Source organism: Podarcis tiliguerta (genome assembly GCF_965153285.1).
Source record: "Podarcis tiliguerta genome assembly, chromosome: 4".
Taxonomy (NCBI): Eukaryota; Metazoa; Chordata; class Lepidosauria; order Squamata; family Lacertidae; genus Podarcis; species Podarcis tiliguerta.
Genome location: NC_139537.1, coordinates 46,209,445 through 46,226,067, shown reverse-complemented (window position 1 = coordinate 46,226,067; position 16,623 = coordinate 46,209,445). Strand labels below are relative to the sequence as shown.

Sequence of the window (16,623 nt, the reverse complement as noted above, 5' to 3'; positions counted from 1 at the left end):
GAATTTGTAATGCCTCAAGATGAGGTCACCAAACTTTTCCATTCTCCTGACTGGTGGCTTCAAAGACTGGCCAGTGGCCAAGGATCATGGCTAATAAGCAAAGCCCACCACCCTTGCAATTGTACTTTCTCATGCTGTAGTTTTACCAAAAGACCACAGTCCTTTCTCATGGCATTATACATTCCTGCACACCATTAACTCCTTTAAGTTAGTCCCAAAAGAGTCTATAATTAGCCAAATAGTTTCAGGTTAATATAGAGGCCCTGTATAAGGTCTGAGAGATAATCTGCTGAACTGCCACTCTTTTCTTGTGGTTGCAAGATATCTTCCGTGTATTGTTGTTATTGTTATGTTATTTATTAGATTTCATCATAGGATCTTGTCTTTCCCATACAGTGACTTTCCCATAAAGTTAACCAAGTAAGAAAGGCACCTTAAGAACCAGCTAATTTTAGTGGTTGTTGTCATAATTGTATTAACTTTCATAAGCAGGAGGCTAATTCAGAGACACAAAATGCATTGGCATTTTTTGTAACATAGTCACAATGAGAGTTATGCAGGGGAAGCAGATGTGCTTAAATGTTTAACAGAAGTGTGTGACATAAAAATAACATACTGCAGAATTGGTGTTTTGCTAATACTCTTTTAAAATATGACTTTTAACAAGACATTGTGCTAATTTGGATGTGTGTCAAACGGCCAACCTGCTTATATTTCATTTCACAATTCTTACATTCCCCCAGCAGGCAAGGATATCCATCTAAGAGTTCTTTTCATAAGCATAGGCTCTAAGTGTCAGCAAAAATAAGTAACTGGACTTTTTCCCAGGTTTTCATCGCAGATCCGTCGATGCAGTTTATTCACCTTTTTTCACAGCAGCTAGCACTGCAGAATGGATCGAATCATTTAACACACCTGCCACAGGAAAGCTGAGTCTGACTTCATCTTGCTAATGGAGGGCAATCCTGTGCATGTAACCAAATCATTTCCCCACAGATGGATTAACAATATGTCAGGCACTAGCTTCTTTTCACATAGATCTGGAATTAAAGGGATTCTTCTTCTTTAAAAAAACAAAAAACCACTATGCTTCCCCATTCTGTGTCAGCAACTTCTTTTGCTTATGTAGTCATGATTAAAAGGAGAAAATAAAAACAGCACAATGAGACTGTAAATCTCAAAGAAACTGCAGATACTGCTGAGCCAACATAAACTTCATCGAAACATGAATCTGTGGGGATTCAGATATGTAAAACATTTCTCAGAAAAGAAACCAGAAAGACTTCTGGCCAGTTTGACACTGACAAGGTTTATGAAAAGCACTTAACAAAACAGTGCTTGATGGCAGCCCTTCTGCATGTAACAGACATTTAACAGTAGTTGACACAGAGGCTGGTTGTCTCCTATGAAACGCTAAAAAGAAATTACAAAATAAAAACAATGTTTATTGAGGTTTTCAATTAATTCTTGACGAAACAGATAGTGTGAGAAAACAAGAACATAAACATGCACATAACCTGGAAGATAAATTAATATAACCATTTATTTTGTAGGTGGCAACATGGAAGAAAACAGATATCATTGGAGAAGAGTCCATTCACATGAAAAGTAATTTCAGGTATTTATTCTGTCCCTTCACCAGGTATAGTTGCTTAGATAGCTTTTCTATCAAGGATATGCCCCATACTTTATTGTACCAACGATCCAGAATAAGAACTTTTGAGCTTTTCAGTGTTGGGCTGTTAATATCCTAGCTACCATGAGAAGAAAACCAATTGGTTTCTTGTTAGCAAGCAACACTTGGTTTGTTCCCATATACACATTTAATAATGCCAATTCTGGTATTGCAGTTATTGCTGTTCTTGTTGTTATTATTATTATTTATTTCTGCAAAAATAGAATCCCAAAAATGTTTAACTTTTTTGCAGTCCCACCACATGCAAGAAAATGAACCCACCTTGCCACATGCTGCCCTTGTATCTGGTCCAGAAGCTGCAGCAAGTGCCATAGAACTTCCCACATGACCATGGAGGGATCTCCCTATTTGATGTGTGTCATGGGGGGATTCTAAACCCTGATGAAGTAAAAATCAACCCTGGTGAAGTAATCAGCCAGCAGTTGGGCTCATTGATTCGGGGTACATGCCCAACACCTCTGCCAAAGCCTACTTACATCTGTAATCAATAAAGATGTGGCCATTTCAATCCCAATACAGTCATACCTTGGGTTGCAAATGTGATCCGTGTTGGAGGCACGTTCGCAACCCGCAGCGTTCACAGCCTGAAGGACCGCGTCTGAGCATGCCCGTGATGTGATTCGGCACTTGAGCGCATGCACGTGAAGTCATTTTGTGTTTCTGCACATGCTCGAGCGCCGAAACCCAGAAGTAACCCATTCCAGTACTTCTGGGTTCGGCGCAGTCTGCAACCCGAAAACACGCAACCCACAGCATTCGTAACTCGAGGTATGACTGTTGTCATTTTTTATGCTTCCCACACCCAAGCCCCAGTGGCCTCAGGCTCACTCTGATGAACTAAATGGAAAGGAAATTGTTGTAAAGCTCCCAGAATGAAGGAGAAGGGGGGGAAAGCTGCCTGCATTCCCTCCCCATTCAGATTTCTCTGCCCATGTGAACTTCACATGTAGAAATAGGATGGGATAGACTAATGGGTGAACTCTTACAAAAATAGCATAATCAGGAAAAAAATCAATGGTTTTACTTATCCCTATCTTTATCCAGGGGAATGTGGGTGGCACTGTGGGTTAAACCACAGAGCCTAGGGCTTGCCAATCAGAAGGTCGGCGGTTCAAATCCCTGTGATGGGGTGAGCTCCCGTTGCTCGGTCACTGCTCCTGCCAACCTAGCAGTTCAAAAGCATGTCAAAGTGCAAGTAGATAAATAGGTACCGCTCTGGCGGGAAGGTAAATGGCGTTTCCATGCGCTGCTCTGGTTCGCCAGAAGCAGCTTAGTCATGCTGGCCACATGACCCAGAAGCTGTATGCCAGCTCCCTCGGCCAATAAAGCGAGATGAGCACCGCAACCCCAGAGTTAGCCATGACTGGATCTAACGGTCAGGGGTCCCTTTACCTTTACTTATCTTTATCCAGGAATGGAAGATCATTTAAAAACCTTGTGTAAGGTGACAGTATCTCTTCAGCAAACCCTGGGCAACTGGGTGTGTGGTTTGAAGATAAGTGGTTTGAATGTGAATGGACCTTTCCAAGCTGACTGCCACTGTTTCTAGCACTTTAGAACTTTGATTTCTTATCTTGTTGGTGCAAAGGTAAATTGACACCAGGCTTCCAATACCTCTAGCCTAGTAGCAATACAGAATGTCACATTAATTTCACTGGTGACAGATAAATGGTAAAATAATAATAATGTAAAGTTGACAATTAACATTTATAACTTTGGGTGTTTTGTTTACATACGTTATGTTGAAAAATATTATCTTTGTCAACAGGAGTCACATTTTCATACTATGTATATGTTCTTGAGGACATATCATTACACTGGATGACAGAGAAACCTGAGCTGAAATGACTGAGTGTAAATGAAGATTAAAGTTGCAATTAGTTTCTAATCATCATCGGTATATAAATATCTGCTCAAGCAGATCATTGTTCTTTTTATCCTTACATGCATCGGGTGGCAATCCTTAATTTGTCACCATTTTCCATCCTGAAATGAACCTGATAAAAAGATCAAAGAAAAACTGCATTCCTCTTACCAGCTATGAAATTTTGTTTGCTGCTCTGTTTACAGTATCATTATGCATTTGCATTGGATTATTAACACTTTTGTGGTTCGAAGGTAAACCAGCTGAACAAGGTAAGGAGGTAGGATTCAGCCTTGAGCTCTGAAGTCAACTGTTCATGTTACTTTAATTATTTGTCATGTTTGATGCTAGGCAGATGTACTGCTGCTTTGAAAAAGAATCATTATACATAAAAGTAGTGAACCCTTAGACCATAATTTAAATACTAAAGAATATGTTCACTGAGTTAATGACAGAATAGAACAGGGTGACTTTAAAGTTGATATGAAAGTTGCTTTTGTACTTAGCCTTTTGTGTGAATTCCTTTAATTTACAAGTTTGAGAATTGATTGTACGAGCTATAGGGCACTTGCTTAAATCAATGGAATGTTACAGTGCATTGAACAAAAAGACAGATGAAGGAAAAATAAGTTCTTTTGTTGAAGCATGTTTGGCACCACATTCTGCAAAGTGCTAAGTGTTTCTAATATGGCAGTACCCCTGTGGTACATTTTACTAATAAGTAATTCAACACTTGGTGGGGATGCATTGGTTCGAATCCCCGCGACGGGGTGAGCTCCCTTTGCTCTACCCCAGCTCCTGCCTACCTAACAGTTCGAAAGCACGTCAAAGTGCAAGTAGATAAATAGGTAGGGAAGGTAAACGGCATTTCCGTGTGCTGCTCTGGTGTCGGGTGTTCCATTGCACCAGAAGCGGCTTAGTCATTCTGGCCACATGACCTGGAAAAACTGTCTGTGGACAAACGCTGGCTCCCTTGACGTGTAAAGTGAGATGAGTGCTGCAACCCCAGAGTCGTCTGTGACTGGACTTAACTGTCAGGGGTCCTTTACCTTTACCTTTTAATGCAACACTTTGAGTCCCAATCTCATGTTACATTTGGAGAACATGTTAAATTTGCCACAGAACTGTCACCAGAAATTATATTTTCATGGGTGATTGATCCCTGTCATCATCATCACCATCATTTACTTGTATGCAACCTTTCCATAATAAACGATGCTTAGGGCAACTCACAACATCAAAAAGATAACATGGTTCACTAATGGTGTCATGCCCAATTGCATGATGTCAGTCTCTTTGCATCTGCTAGTAACAACCAGGAACATGAAGCAGAGGCCATGAAAAAATTAAGCTGCATTTAAAGGGACAACACGAGGAACATTGGATTTATTTAAGAGATTGCTTTTCAATCCTTGCTGTTTTTCAGAACTGGAAAAAAATAAAAAATCTTAGGCTGGATTAAATAATTTAAATATTTAAGATGCTATTTTTAGATCTCAAATGACTGAAATGAACTTTATTTTATAAGATTACCAATCTGAAAGATCAAAATGACTGTAGGAAGGTATTCTCTACATTCACCAAAGCAATACATGAGTTCTGACAGAAAAGGTCAGACATATCTGTGTCAAATCAAAGCAGCCTCTTTCAAAGTGGTACATCAGAGAATTGTATCTATTTCATGCCCAGAGGAAATAGCATTAATCCTTAGTTCTTATAATACCCTGAAAGTATTCAATTTCCTCAGCATGATTTCCTGTATGGGATAAAATTGGCTGCCTGGCCATTGTCCCTTCCTTAGACAGAAGTGACACAACTTCCATAGCTGATGCCAACCACCGTGTGTGTGTGTGTGTGTGTGTGTGTTGCTACAGGAAATTTCCGTCATTCCTGTGCAGTAGAAGTGTAACTATATAAAAGAAAGCATTATGTCCATGCTTGCGGTTGCAGAGGTGGATTTAAGGGAGTTTGACTGCACTGGTAGCTGAACCTCAGCGGAGCCGCAGGAGACACTGCAACTATTATTTCGAACAGAATGTGACATGTGAAGGGTTTAGAATTTTGGCATTGCCCAAAAGCGGCTGAAATTTGAGATCCCAAGGTCTGCCACTGCAAGGTTGGGTATTTACACCAAATCCATTGTCAGAGATATACTTCAAAATTGTGAGGAAACTTATAAGCATAACATAAGGTTTGTCACTCATTCCTCCTTGATGTTGTGGTTCCATTTTGGAATTCACAGAAAGTACAAAGGTAAAGGTAAAGGTAAAGGGACCCCTGACCATTAGGTCCAGTCGTGGCCGACTCTGGGGTTATGGTGCTCATCTCGCTTTATTGGCCGAGGGAGCTGGCATACAGCTTCCAGGTCATGTGGCCAGCATGACTAAGCCACTTCTGGCAAACCAGAGCAGCACATGGAAACACGGTTTACCTTCCTGCCAGAGTGGTACCTATTTATCTACTTGCACTTTGATGTGCTTGGCAGGAGCAGGGACCAAGCAACGGGAGCTCACCCTGTTGTGGGGATTTGAACTGTCAATCTTCTGATCGGCAAGCCCTAGGCTCTGTGGTTTAACCCACAGCACCACCCACGTCCCTTAGAAAGTGCAAAGGGCTGCTCTAAATAAAATGAGAGAAGTGTATCCTTGCTGGTATATATCTCCTTTAATTATATCAGATGTGAGCAGAACTGCAGCCCAGGGCAAATTCACCATACTGTCAGGAGCATCTTTCAGTCCGGCTTTGCAAGATAAATCATCAACAGCCTTTAAAGCTCTTGCCTTTGATGTTCAGCAAATGGTAAGTATCAACCAATACATTCTTTACCAAATTGCAATCGATTAGTTTTCACAGGTTCCTCTATATTGTCTTTCAGTTTTAAATCTATCCAAGTTCTCTGCCATTTACATGCAGGTATCAGTAGTGGGAGACGTTCAGTTGTGGTAGCCATTTGTGGAAATGAAATTTACCCTTCATCCTCTCCCCCCTGCAGCCCACCTCTAATCTGCTTCAGAGAGTTTGGGACCCTTCAATTGTCAAGCACCAGGAGTTCGGAAAAATGTGAAGCTTGATGCCTAGTCAAGAACAATATTCTTACCTGGTCCTATATAGCTTTGTTGTACTTGTGGATCCTCTTCTCAGTCTCTCTCTCTCTCTCTCTCTCTCTATCCACCCACAGAACCTTCCAGAGCTTCTTCTTTTTTTAACAGAGCTATACCTCACTTGAAAGTTCATAAATTTGCATATAGGCACTGACTGAAATATTTTGTCATAATTGCCTGTCATCCTTCCCCCTCTAGATAGCTGAAACATTTTATGTCATCCTTTTCTATCTAGGTGGATGATATATTTCAGTCAAGTGAACTTCAAAATGACTACAAGGACTCTAAAATATTGCAATTCAGGTGAGGTGTATTTTTTCCCCCCCAAAAAGAGGGGGGGATTGCAGTTTTATGTACATTAAATACTGCTAAAATCATACAGATTGAAATATATGCAAATGTGTGCAGGAATGGAGGCTAAATTATTTTCATAATAATACAGCATATTATATTCCTCTTCATGCTTCTCTTTAGCCCACTAAAGACGATGTGGTATTTAACGTTTGAGATAGGGTAGCAGAAACAAGCATCCTAGCTCCACCCTGCCTCATTTTTGTAAATCTCAACTTGTGGAAGTTCTTGTGTGAAGCAAGCAGTCTCCTGTCCTACCCACATATCACAATGTGGTTTACAATCCTGAGTTTCCATAAGGCACATGGAACCTCACAGATACAGGATTCTGTCCATATCATACAAATACCTTCCACAAGGTGAGGGTGACAGGAATGGTGATGTGGGGAGGAGCATGCTAGCTCTCCCAACACCTTCCAAATTTAGCAATGGGTCCTAAGACCTGGATTTGTTTATTTAGTTTCTTTCATGACTTGTATAATAACACTTCCAGCAAGGCCTAGGGAACTGTGCTGCCATAGAACGTCTGTTGCTTATTTCTTCTGAAAGTTTCTTTGATTTTTCTGAGATTTTTGTGCATTTCCTCATAGCATATCTGACTGCCATTCTAATCAGTTCTCCAGCAGATCTGTCAAGAAATAAGACACATTTTCCCTTTGCTAAATACAGCAGCTGGCTGGTGCCTTTGACAATGTTAATGAAGCACAGAATCACCATTCCCAAGTTTAATAACATTTACTGTCAAGTTATACTCAAATTAAGTAAAACCAGAACCTTTTGGCTTGCAATCTGAGAAATAAAATGAAACCAAATACAACATAAATGTTTTTAGTAACCAAAGCAGTATCAATTAAGATCTTTTGAACATCTAATCCCACTGTAATTCAGATTGTCGATGAAGCTTTAGGCTGCATGAACACCTCCACGTTTCGATTACATTTGATAAAGTGCCAACATGTATACTCAAGCATACACAGGCAATGGTTGCTCAACTCAACACTGAAAAATGATCTCTAATCAGCACTTCCTGAATGTTGATGAATCACTCCCCACTTGACCTATAAGCCTTGGCTTTCTCTGGGATGTGGGGTTCAGTTAACCCACCCACTGTTTTCTTTTTCTCTGCCCCTCCGCCAAGGGTACCAGTACATGCTGGATAAAATGTCAAAATATTGGCTTGAATCCTATGAAGCACCAAGTAACCTTCCTAATAGCACAAGGGTTTCTGCTTGTGCAATGGGACTTCCGCCCACCCCTTCCCCCTGACCACACATCTCTAAATCTGTTCTGGGATTTCCTCCAACCCTCTAGAGTAGCTTTGGAGAAGGTGCAGAGTACCTGATGGAGGAGGAGAGTAGGGAAAGTCCTGTTGTCCAGGCAAAAATCCTTGCACTCACAGGATAGCTACTATGTGCTGCATTAGATACAAGCCATAAAATATTGTGCCTTAGAATCACAGTAAATATACGGTACAAGCAGCAAGCACATCAACACCACAGAGAAGGTGGAATTGGTTAAAACAGTGGTTCTCAAACTGTGTGGTGGAGAGGATGGCAATTGTGGTCGGAAGATTCAAGAACAATCAGTATTATATTTTGAGAATGATTCCTGTTCTTATGTAGCTGCATTATTTTACAGAGCAGCTGTGTTCTGTGTTATAAATCAAGCACCATTAGCAGTTGTTTCTTATCAATAAAAGAATGCTGTGTGGCACAAGAAAAAAAATTATTCTGAAAGTGTGGCCCAGAGAAAAAAGTCAGAGAACCACTGAACTAAAAGCATCGCTTCACCACACTGCTCCAAAAGCCTGAGCAAAAATAGTGTATCTTCACCTGCTTATGAAAGCTGGTACAAGGTGCGACTGGAGAAATCCATTTCACAACTTAGAGGCTACTGCCAAGAAGCCCTACCTATTTGCTTCATTTAGCGATGGTTCTGTGAATAGGCCCTCCCCAACCCCCCAACCTTACAACAGGGCAGGTCAGTATAGGAGGAGGCACAACTTCAGAATTTCAGGGCCTAAACTTGCCAGCATTGCCCTAAATTTTACTAGACAACATTGTTTGCATGCCAACCAACTTCAATTGTTACTTTGATTCAAAGAGTGTATCCTTGTGCAGCTTTCCTAAGAAAAGTGTTTGCCCTATCCTTCGGGGCAATCCGATTTCTTATTTAATCCCTGAAATCAGATGAGTCACAAAGATAGCATCAAAAGCTTTTGTTTACTCAGCCTGGCCTAGAGGTTGTTAGAATCATTTAAGAAATTAAAGAGAAGAATCTTTCACTACATTGCTGCAGCCTCTGCTTTGCTCCATGATAGGATTAATCACCTCTTACCCCAAAGCACAGCTGTATCAGTGACAGTCTGCTGGCAGGAATTCTTTGAAATAAGAAAGGTCACTGCTGATTTTTAACCACGAGAAAACTTTCTTCACTTCAGTAAGCATTATTATAGAGTCACACATCATCGCCAGTCCAGATATTGCTACAAGTAGAGACATCTATATTGAGAGTAAAGAAAATGAAGGAAACCAAGCAGAAACTTCCACTGGGTAAACTAATGTTGTCAAAAATCCCAATACCCAGATTAAACGGCAAAGGATGGAAGCATTTTAGGTCATGTTCACTCTCCCCGCTTATGAAGGGTATATTCTAAAACATGCCACTAGTTTCTTTTTAATTTGTTTAGCCTGATTGAATGCACACCCACTTATTCACCAGATTCATTTACAGGCCTCTTTTCATCCTTCCCTCCCCCCCCTTTTGCATTCAGAGTCAACACTCATGTTTTTTGCAGTCTCTTACAAAAATATATTTTTCAAGATCTCCCCTCCCTTATTTCAGATCTTGCATTTTCATTATAGCACTATATAAACAAGGATTGTATGTAGTTTTGGTGTGGTGACAATTTAAGGGGGGGACAATGACTTTTTTTTACTATCTCCTAATCTGGAGTTTGAAATCTGCACCATTTCTGGCTCACTCCCTAAACTTCCATGATCCCACTGATGATCAAAGCAGTGAGAAGAACAGTAGACAATAAAATTATCAAAGTATCAATGAAATAAACAGTTTTCATATACAGTGGTACCTCAGGTCACCTACGCTTCAGGTTACATACGCTTCAGGTTACAGACTCTGCTAACCCATAAATAGTGCTTTAGGTTAAGAACTTTGCTTCAGGATGAGAACATAAATCATGCTCCGGCAGTGCGGCAGCAGCAGGAGGCCCCATTAGCTAAAGAGGTGCTTCAGGTTAAGAACAGTTTCAGGTTAAGTACGGACCTCCAGAACGAATTAAGTACTTAACCTGAGGTATAAAAAAATGTATGTATTACATTTGAATTTATCTAAACAAAAAAGTTTTTCGCAGACTTTAATTTTGTTTTGTTGTTGTTCTTTGGCAGAAATGGCAGCATTATTGTACTATTCAACCTTTCCTTTCTACAATGGGTGCCTGGTGTAACTATAAAGAATGAACTTGCATTGGGCATTGAAAGAAATAAAAGTGATCTTCTGCAGACTCTCAGCATTGATGTGAACAGCATAGAAATAACAGGTAATCATTATTTCCTTTTGAAACATTGCATTGTGCTGTTATTTCAACTACTATCCATTGATTCCTGATTCAACAGTGGCGTCTTCTCCAAAGTACCCCTGCTCCTGCCAACAAGTCTTTTTGTGTCGATAAGAGTCAGCAGCATCCTAAAGTATTTACCTACAACAGCCACAACAAGGCTGACTTAAAACAAAGAAATGACTGAATTTGTGAGGTGCAGTAAGATGAGTCAGAAGTGAAATTCAGGCACTGTGTACTTTGAAGATGTGAGAGAGGATGGGAAAGTTTCCAAATGGGGTGAATATCCACAATATAATATAATAAGGAAATTTGGTGTCCCAATTTATTTGTTTTCCTACCCCAAATTAACAACCCCCAAATCCATCTCCATAGTGACAGGACTAGAAAACTGTTCAGTATTTGGCATTTGTTATTTGGCACTCAACATCTGGTGTTCTGCCTTCAGTAGTATTTAATAATTTGCATCTAATAATGTAAAAAAAAAAAAAAATAACAATAGTACAGGATATTACATATACAATATCAATTGTGGACTCACTTGCAGAGCCCCCAACTTAGCATAGCAATGGTGTGATGGAACAAACTTGACAAGAAAACAGTCTGGAATTAAAAATTGGCCACAACTTTATTGATTACAGATGTAGGTTAGGTTTTGACTCAGGCATTGGGTGTATATCTATTATCAGCCACCTGATGGGAGGGATGAAGCTTAAGCACGGTTGTGCCTGGGATTTGGACCATGACAAGATGCAGGTCCCCTGATGGGGCCCATCCTTGACTGCTGCTGGAAGCTCTATGGCCCATTTGCCCTACACTTGTCTTCTGGGCAGAGACTTGCACTTAGCCCCCTCTAATGGGGTGCCCTGAAATTACACCTGCTTTGCATTGGTGAATTGGTGAATTGGTGAGATGAGTGAAATGTGTGCAGCAGGCCTTTAAGTCTTGGCAGGCTATCCCGCCATCCAAAACAGCTGACCAGGGGGGGAGTCAGTGGCTAGCTGCACCAAAAGGAATTTCACCCCTCCCCCAGGCATGGGGAGAGCCCGCAACAGGCTGCAAGTGCTGCCCACCCCTCAGCAGCCATTCTAAGTTTGGCACATAGTAAAACTATCATTTGAAAATAGCTTGCACTTGAGAGGTTATATTCTGTGTAAATATTTCATACCTAGTATGTATTAGATTCAGAAATTGAAGTCCAAACTGGAATTCATTGTTATGGAAACCACTAATTGAAAAGGCAGCTGTTCGTTGCACAGTCTTCTAATTAGCATCAGCCTTACTGGCTAGACCTTATGGTTAATTGGTAGGGGTGAATCAGGGTAAAATCAGGGCAAATTCTCACATTCCCAAGTTGGGCCATGCAATTAACAAGGCATGTTAAATTGGAGCAGGGAGTCTCCAGCCCAACTTGTTCTCCTTGTTCTTTTCTAAAAAAATCATGGCACTTTATTCTTTTGTTTTTCCTTTCCTTTTCTGAAACAATATTCAGTTTTGTTTTGGCTTTGCAGATTCAGGAATGTTTACCACAAACAGTCCACTGACAACATCAGGTTAGTAAATACAAGTACAAATCATATAGCATTTTCTGAGAAATGAAACCAAGCTGATTGGACAAACAACCAGAGCTTGAGAGGGGATAAGATGTAGAAAAAAAGGAATTGGGTAGAGAGGTGGGGGATCTCTCATTCTGAAATCACAGCTAATAATTTTTCAAGGCAGCTCTAGTAACAATACTTTAGGGTAGGGGTATTGAAATAAAGAAACATAGTCCTTTATGAATGAGAGTGGTCATTCTCTTCCAGTCTTAGCTGTGAGACCAGTGTGTAAGTGGCTGAATTAGACTGTTGGAGTGATTTTCTTATTTCCTACTTGTTATTATTTCCTAATGGATGGTTAAAAAAAAAAACCTCTCTCTCTCATATACTATATTTGCACTAGTCCATCATCATACTCTTTTCATTGGCTGTTTCCCAAGGTTCTAAAGGCGGGACATAGAAAGGAGGAAGGGGCAGGAAGGAAAAGGCAATAATAAATGACTTTGAGTGGTTAAGGGAAGGTATTGCTGAGGCAAGGAAGGGGAGAAGAGTTTCTCTCTGTGTGAAAGTTTATCCACTGAGAGGGGAAAAAATAGTAGTTTAAAACAATGAAAGAAATTTGAGTAAAGCAAAGGTGAAGAGACTCTGAGGGAAGTGGAGATTTTAAACAATGACTGAGGTTTGAATAAAGCAGGGATAGAGAGACACTGAGGAGTTAGTTTATAAAACAACAACATTCAGTTTTAACAAGAATAAATAGCAGAGATGGGTCCAACACAGAAGCTAACACCAAAAAGCAAGCCAATGAAAACATAAACATAATTTCAATTCATTTAGTTAATATGTTCTAAAGGTTATATCAGCCTAATTAAAAGGAAAATCTGTGAAAAATAATTGATGATATCCAATGGCTAAACAATATACTCCCACACTTTCCAATATCATTCTGATATGTATTATTATTATTATTATTATTATTATTATTATTATTATTATTATTATTCTCCAGCCACTCTGGGCAACTCCCAACAAATTCTTAAATACACAATGAAGCATAAAACATAAAAAAATTCCATATACAGGGCTGCATTCAGATGCCTTCTAAAAGTTAAATAGTTGTTTATTTCCTTGACATCTGATGGGAGGGGGTTCCACAGGGTGAATTCCACTACTGAGAAGGTCCTCTGCCTGGTTCAACATCAGGTTAGTAAATACAGAGCATATAATCTAATATTAAAAGAAATCTAGACAAAGTCATTGATGAAGTGCAACAACTGCTCACATCATTTTCTACATTTTTGCATAAGGCTACAATAAAGGTACCTTTGCCCGTACAGGCCAGTCGTGTCCGACTCTAGGGTTGTGCGCCCATCTCACTTAAGAGGCCGGGGGCCAGCGCTGTCCAGAGACACTTCCGGGTCACGTGGCCAGCGTGACAAAGCTGCTCTGGCGAGCCAGCACCAGCGCAGCACACGGAAATGCCGTTTACCTTCCCGCTATAAAGCGGTACCTATTTATCTACTTGCACTTAAGAGTGCTTTCGAACTGCTAGGTGGGCACGAGCTGGGACCAAATGACGGGAGCGCACCCCACCGCGGGGATTCGAACCGCCGACCACGCGATCGGCAAGTCCTAGGAGCTGAGGTTTTACCCACAGCGCCACCCGCGTCCGACATATAATCATATAAGGCTACAATACTGTGCTCATTTATTTGGGAGTAAGTCTCATTGAACTCAGTGGGGATTACTGCTGAGTAGACATGCATAGAATTGCACTATCAAGCTTATAATATGAATGGAAGGAACATTTGCTTTATAAATAATTTTCTGTCCCTCCCCCCTTTTCTTTGTTTTTTGCTTTGAAGACTTCAGAACATTTGGTACAAGTCCTTTGACAACATCAGGTTAGTAGATAGAAAATGGCAAGATATAGTGTTTTTTGTATCAAAGATTCCAGGTATTTTTGTAATCAAGTAAATCATATGCTTTTCCACCCACAAGATCCACACTGAGCCTGTGCAGATAAGGCTTTAAAAGGTTTTGTTCAAATTATGAGCAGCACTTTCTGCCACATTACACTAATATACACTTATTTCAGTAACCAGTGTCTGTACCAATTAGTGGATATTAGGAACAAGTAAGGAACATTTGTGCTTAAAAAGGTTGATGATTGGATATGCTTGTTATTCTGACTTGGAAAGAGAATCAGTAATGGAAGAAAGCACATTTTCTTTTCCCAGTAGATGGCGTTGTGGTTTAGTTTTCTGAAGTTTAATTCCAAAAGGACTTAAACTTGTCCTTTATAAGCACAGTTTCTAGCGTCAATAAAACTCAAGCTCTTTGAGTTTTTGCAGACTACTACTGATTATTTTCACAGGATTTATTATGCCTTTACTTGAAGTATCTCAGAACTTCTAATCAGTCTCTGACACTGGTAATATTGGGCTCACAGAATAGTATGAAGGCACAAAGTTCTCTTAAGTGGATGGAGGGCTTGTAACTCAGGGGTAAAACGGATGCAGTCCTAGGTTCAATCCTTCACAGCTAAACATATTAACCTCCTGATTGCTGCAGAACCAAACTGCTGTTAAAGGGCCAGTTAGCAATCTTATTGGAAAGACTAGAGTAGCACATCTGGGAGAAGAATGCATGTCTGCCTTTTGCTCCAGGTTTGTACACTGTAAAGTTTGCACTGGAAGTATAGAGAACACTGTCAGTACTGTATTTTGGATTGGGCATCCCAGACCACCCTTGCTATATTTATTTACTTATTTTAAAGCTTGATATGTAACTTAATATTTCAAAAATCTCTAATTGGTGCACAATCTAAACAACAAACTGTGTATGATCAAAGCAACTTTCTGAATAATGCCATCTTCCTTTTAAAAACTTATTTTAGTAGAATGCTTACCTCTTGATGAGCTTTGTGCTGATGGTATAAGCTGCATAAGAAGAGAATCATTTTGTGATGGAATACCAAACTGCCCAGATGGTTCTGATGAAAATGAAAAAACATGTGGTAAGAATTTGAGTTCCTTCAATTAACATCTGACCCTTTACAGACTCTCTCAACATCATGCAGTGTTGTGTGGAAGGTAATACAATATGTGGAAGGTAATACAATATTATTTCTTTAACCCATCAGGGGAAAGAAATTCTTGCAACTTGAGTTACCAGTTTTTAAAATAAAAGAATTAACGATAAAGAAATTATAGGTGAAATACTACAGAAAAGCAATATTCTGACTACAAAAAGATTTATGCAATTAACCATGAATAGCTGTTTTATGCCAACTAAAAGGCTGAGATATGGTGTTGCTTTGGAACAAAGATCCAGCTTTCACAGCTCTAAATTCATATTGTATTCATATCCTCAGTCTGGTCTGGTTCCTTTCAGACAGAGGCTACAATAGAAAGAAATAGAAGTGAAAAGCCAAGCTGCATATGTAGGATGAGATGGTCTTCCATGGAAGGCATCTTGGAGACTATATGATAGCATGTGGATCCACAGGAGGAGAAGGAGGTCTCCAGTTGATGCCTCCATTTTATAAGCATGGAGGCCTCTGCTGCCCTTGCCACCCCACCATTGGTATTCTAGTTGTAGTATTGGCACAGATGAGGTGTTTTGGGTGGCAACATTGGGGATGGTTTTGGTGTAGCCCAGTTCAGTCACTACTGTGTGTGTTTTTCTGCTTTCATGTTGATTTTCAGGGAAAGATTAAGAAATATAATTCCTTGTGTAGTCTGTTCTACCTTATAAGTCTACCTCCCCTTTCCCAGCCCATTCTTAAGGGAAAGGCCCATAGATCAATGGTAGATCATCTGCCTTGCATATAAAAAGTCTCAAGTTCAATCCCTGGCATCTCCAGGTAAGGCTGGGAAAACATTTTGCCTGAAATCCTGGAGAGCCACTGTCAGTCAGTGTAGCCAGTTCTGAACTAGATGCTCCTACTCAGCATTAGCCAGCTTCCTATGTTCCTACCTTCATGTGCAGGCCAGTCTATGGTGGATAGTTGGGTTGTTTTCTTGAAACTGTATGATGACTGTGTTGAGATTTCAATATCAGGAGGCCAACAGAGCATTCATATAAGGTGGGGAAATAAATCACATTTCAGCAGTTGGGACTTTAAGCACCAAACTAGTGAAGCGGGACGCGGGTGGCGCTGTGGGTAAAAGCCTCAGCGCCTAGGGCTTGCCGATCAAAAGGTCGGCGGTTCGAATCCCCACGGCGGGGTGCGCTCCCGTTGCTCGGTCCCAGCGCCTGCCAACCTAGCAGTTTGAAAGCACACCCGAGGGCAAGTAGATAAATAGGGACCGCTTACTAGCGGGAAGGTAAATGGCATTCCGTGTGCGGCTCTGGCTCGCCAGAGCAGCGATGTCACGCTGGCCACGTGACCCGGAAGTCTCTCCGTACAGCGCTGGCCCCCGGCCTCTTGAGTGAGATGGGCGCACAACCCTAGAGTCTGTCAAGACTGGCCTGTACGGGCAGGGGTACCT

At 40.6% G+C, this 16,623-nt stretch overlaps 1 protein-coding gene across 2 annotated transcripts in view; it reads left to right on the top strand.

Moving 5' to 3' along the window:
• Positions 1-3,687: 3,687 nt before the first annotated feature.
• Positions 3,688-16,623, top strand: part of TMPRSS15 (transmembrane serine protease 15) — a gene marked incomplete at its 5' end in the record, with an annotated part of 55,419 nt that continues 42,483 nt past the window's right edge. For both annotated transcript variants that reach the window (XM_083439230.1, XM_083439229.1), the window contains 7 exons: positions 3,688-3,832; positions 6,238-6,359; positions 6,897-6,964; positions 10,420-10,571; positions 12,101-12,142; positions 13,993-14,031; positions 15,027-15,146. In XM_083439230.1, coding sequence (XP_083295356.1) covers positions 3,688-3,832; positions 6,238-6,359; positions 6,897-6,964; positions 10,420-10,571; positions 12,101-12,142; positions 13,993-14,031; positions 15,027-15,146 — 688 coding nt within the window. The remainder of the gene's footprint in view (positions 3,833-6,237; positions 6,360-6,896; positions 6,965-10,419; positions 10,572-12,100; positions 12,143-13,992; positions 14,032-15,026; positions 15,147-16,623) is intronic.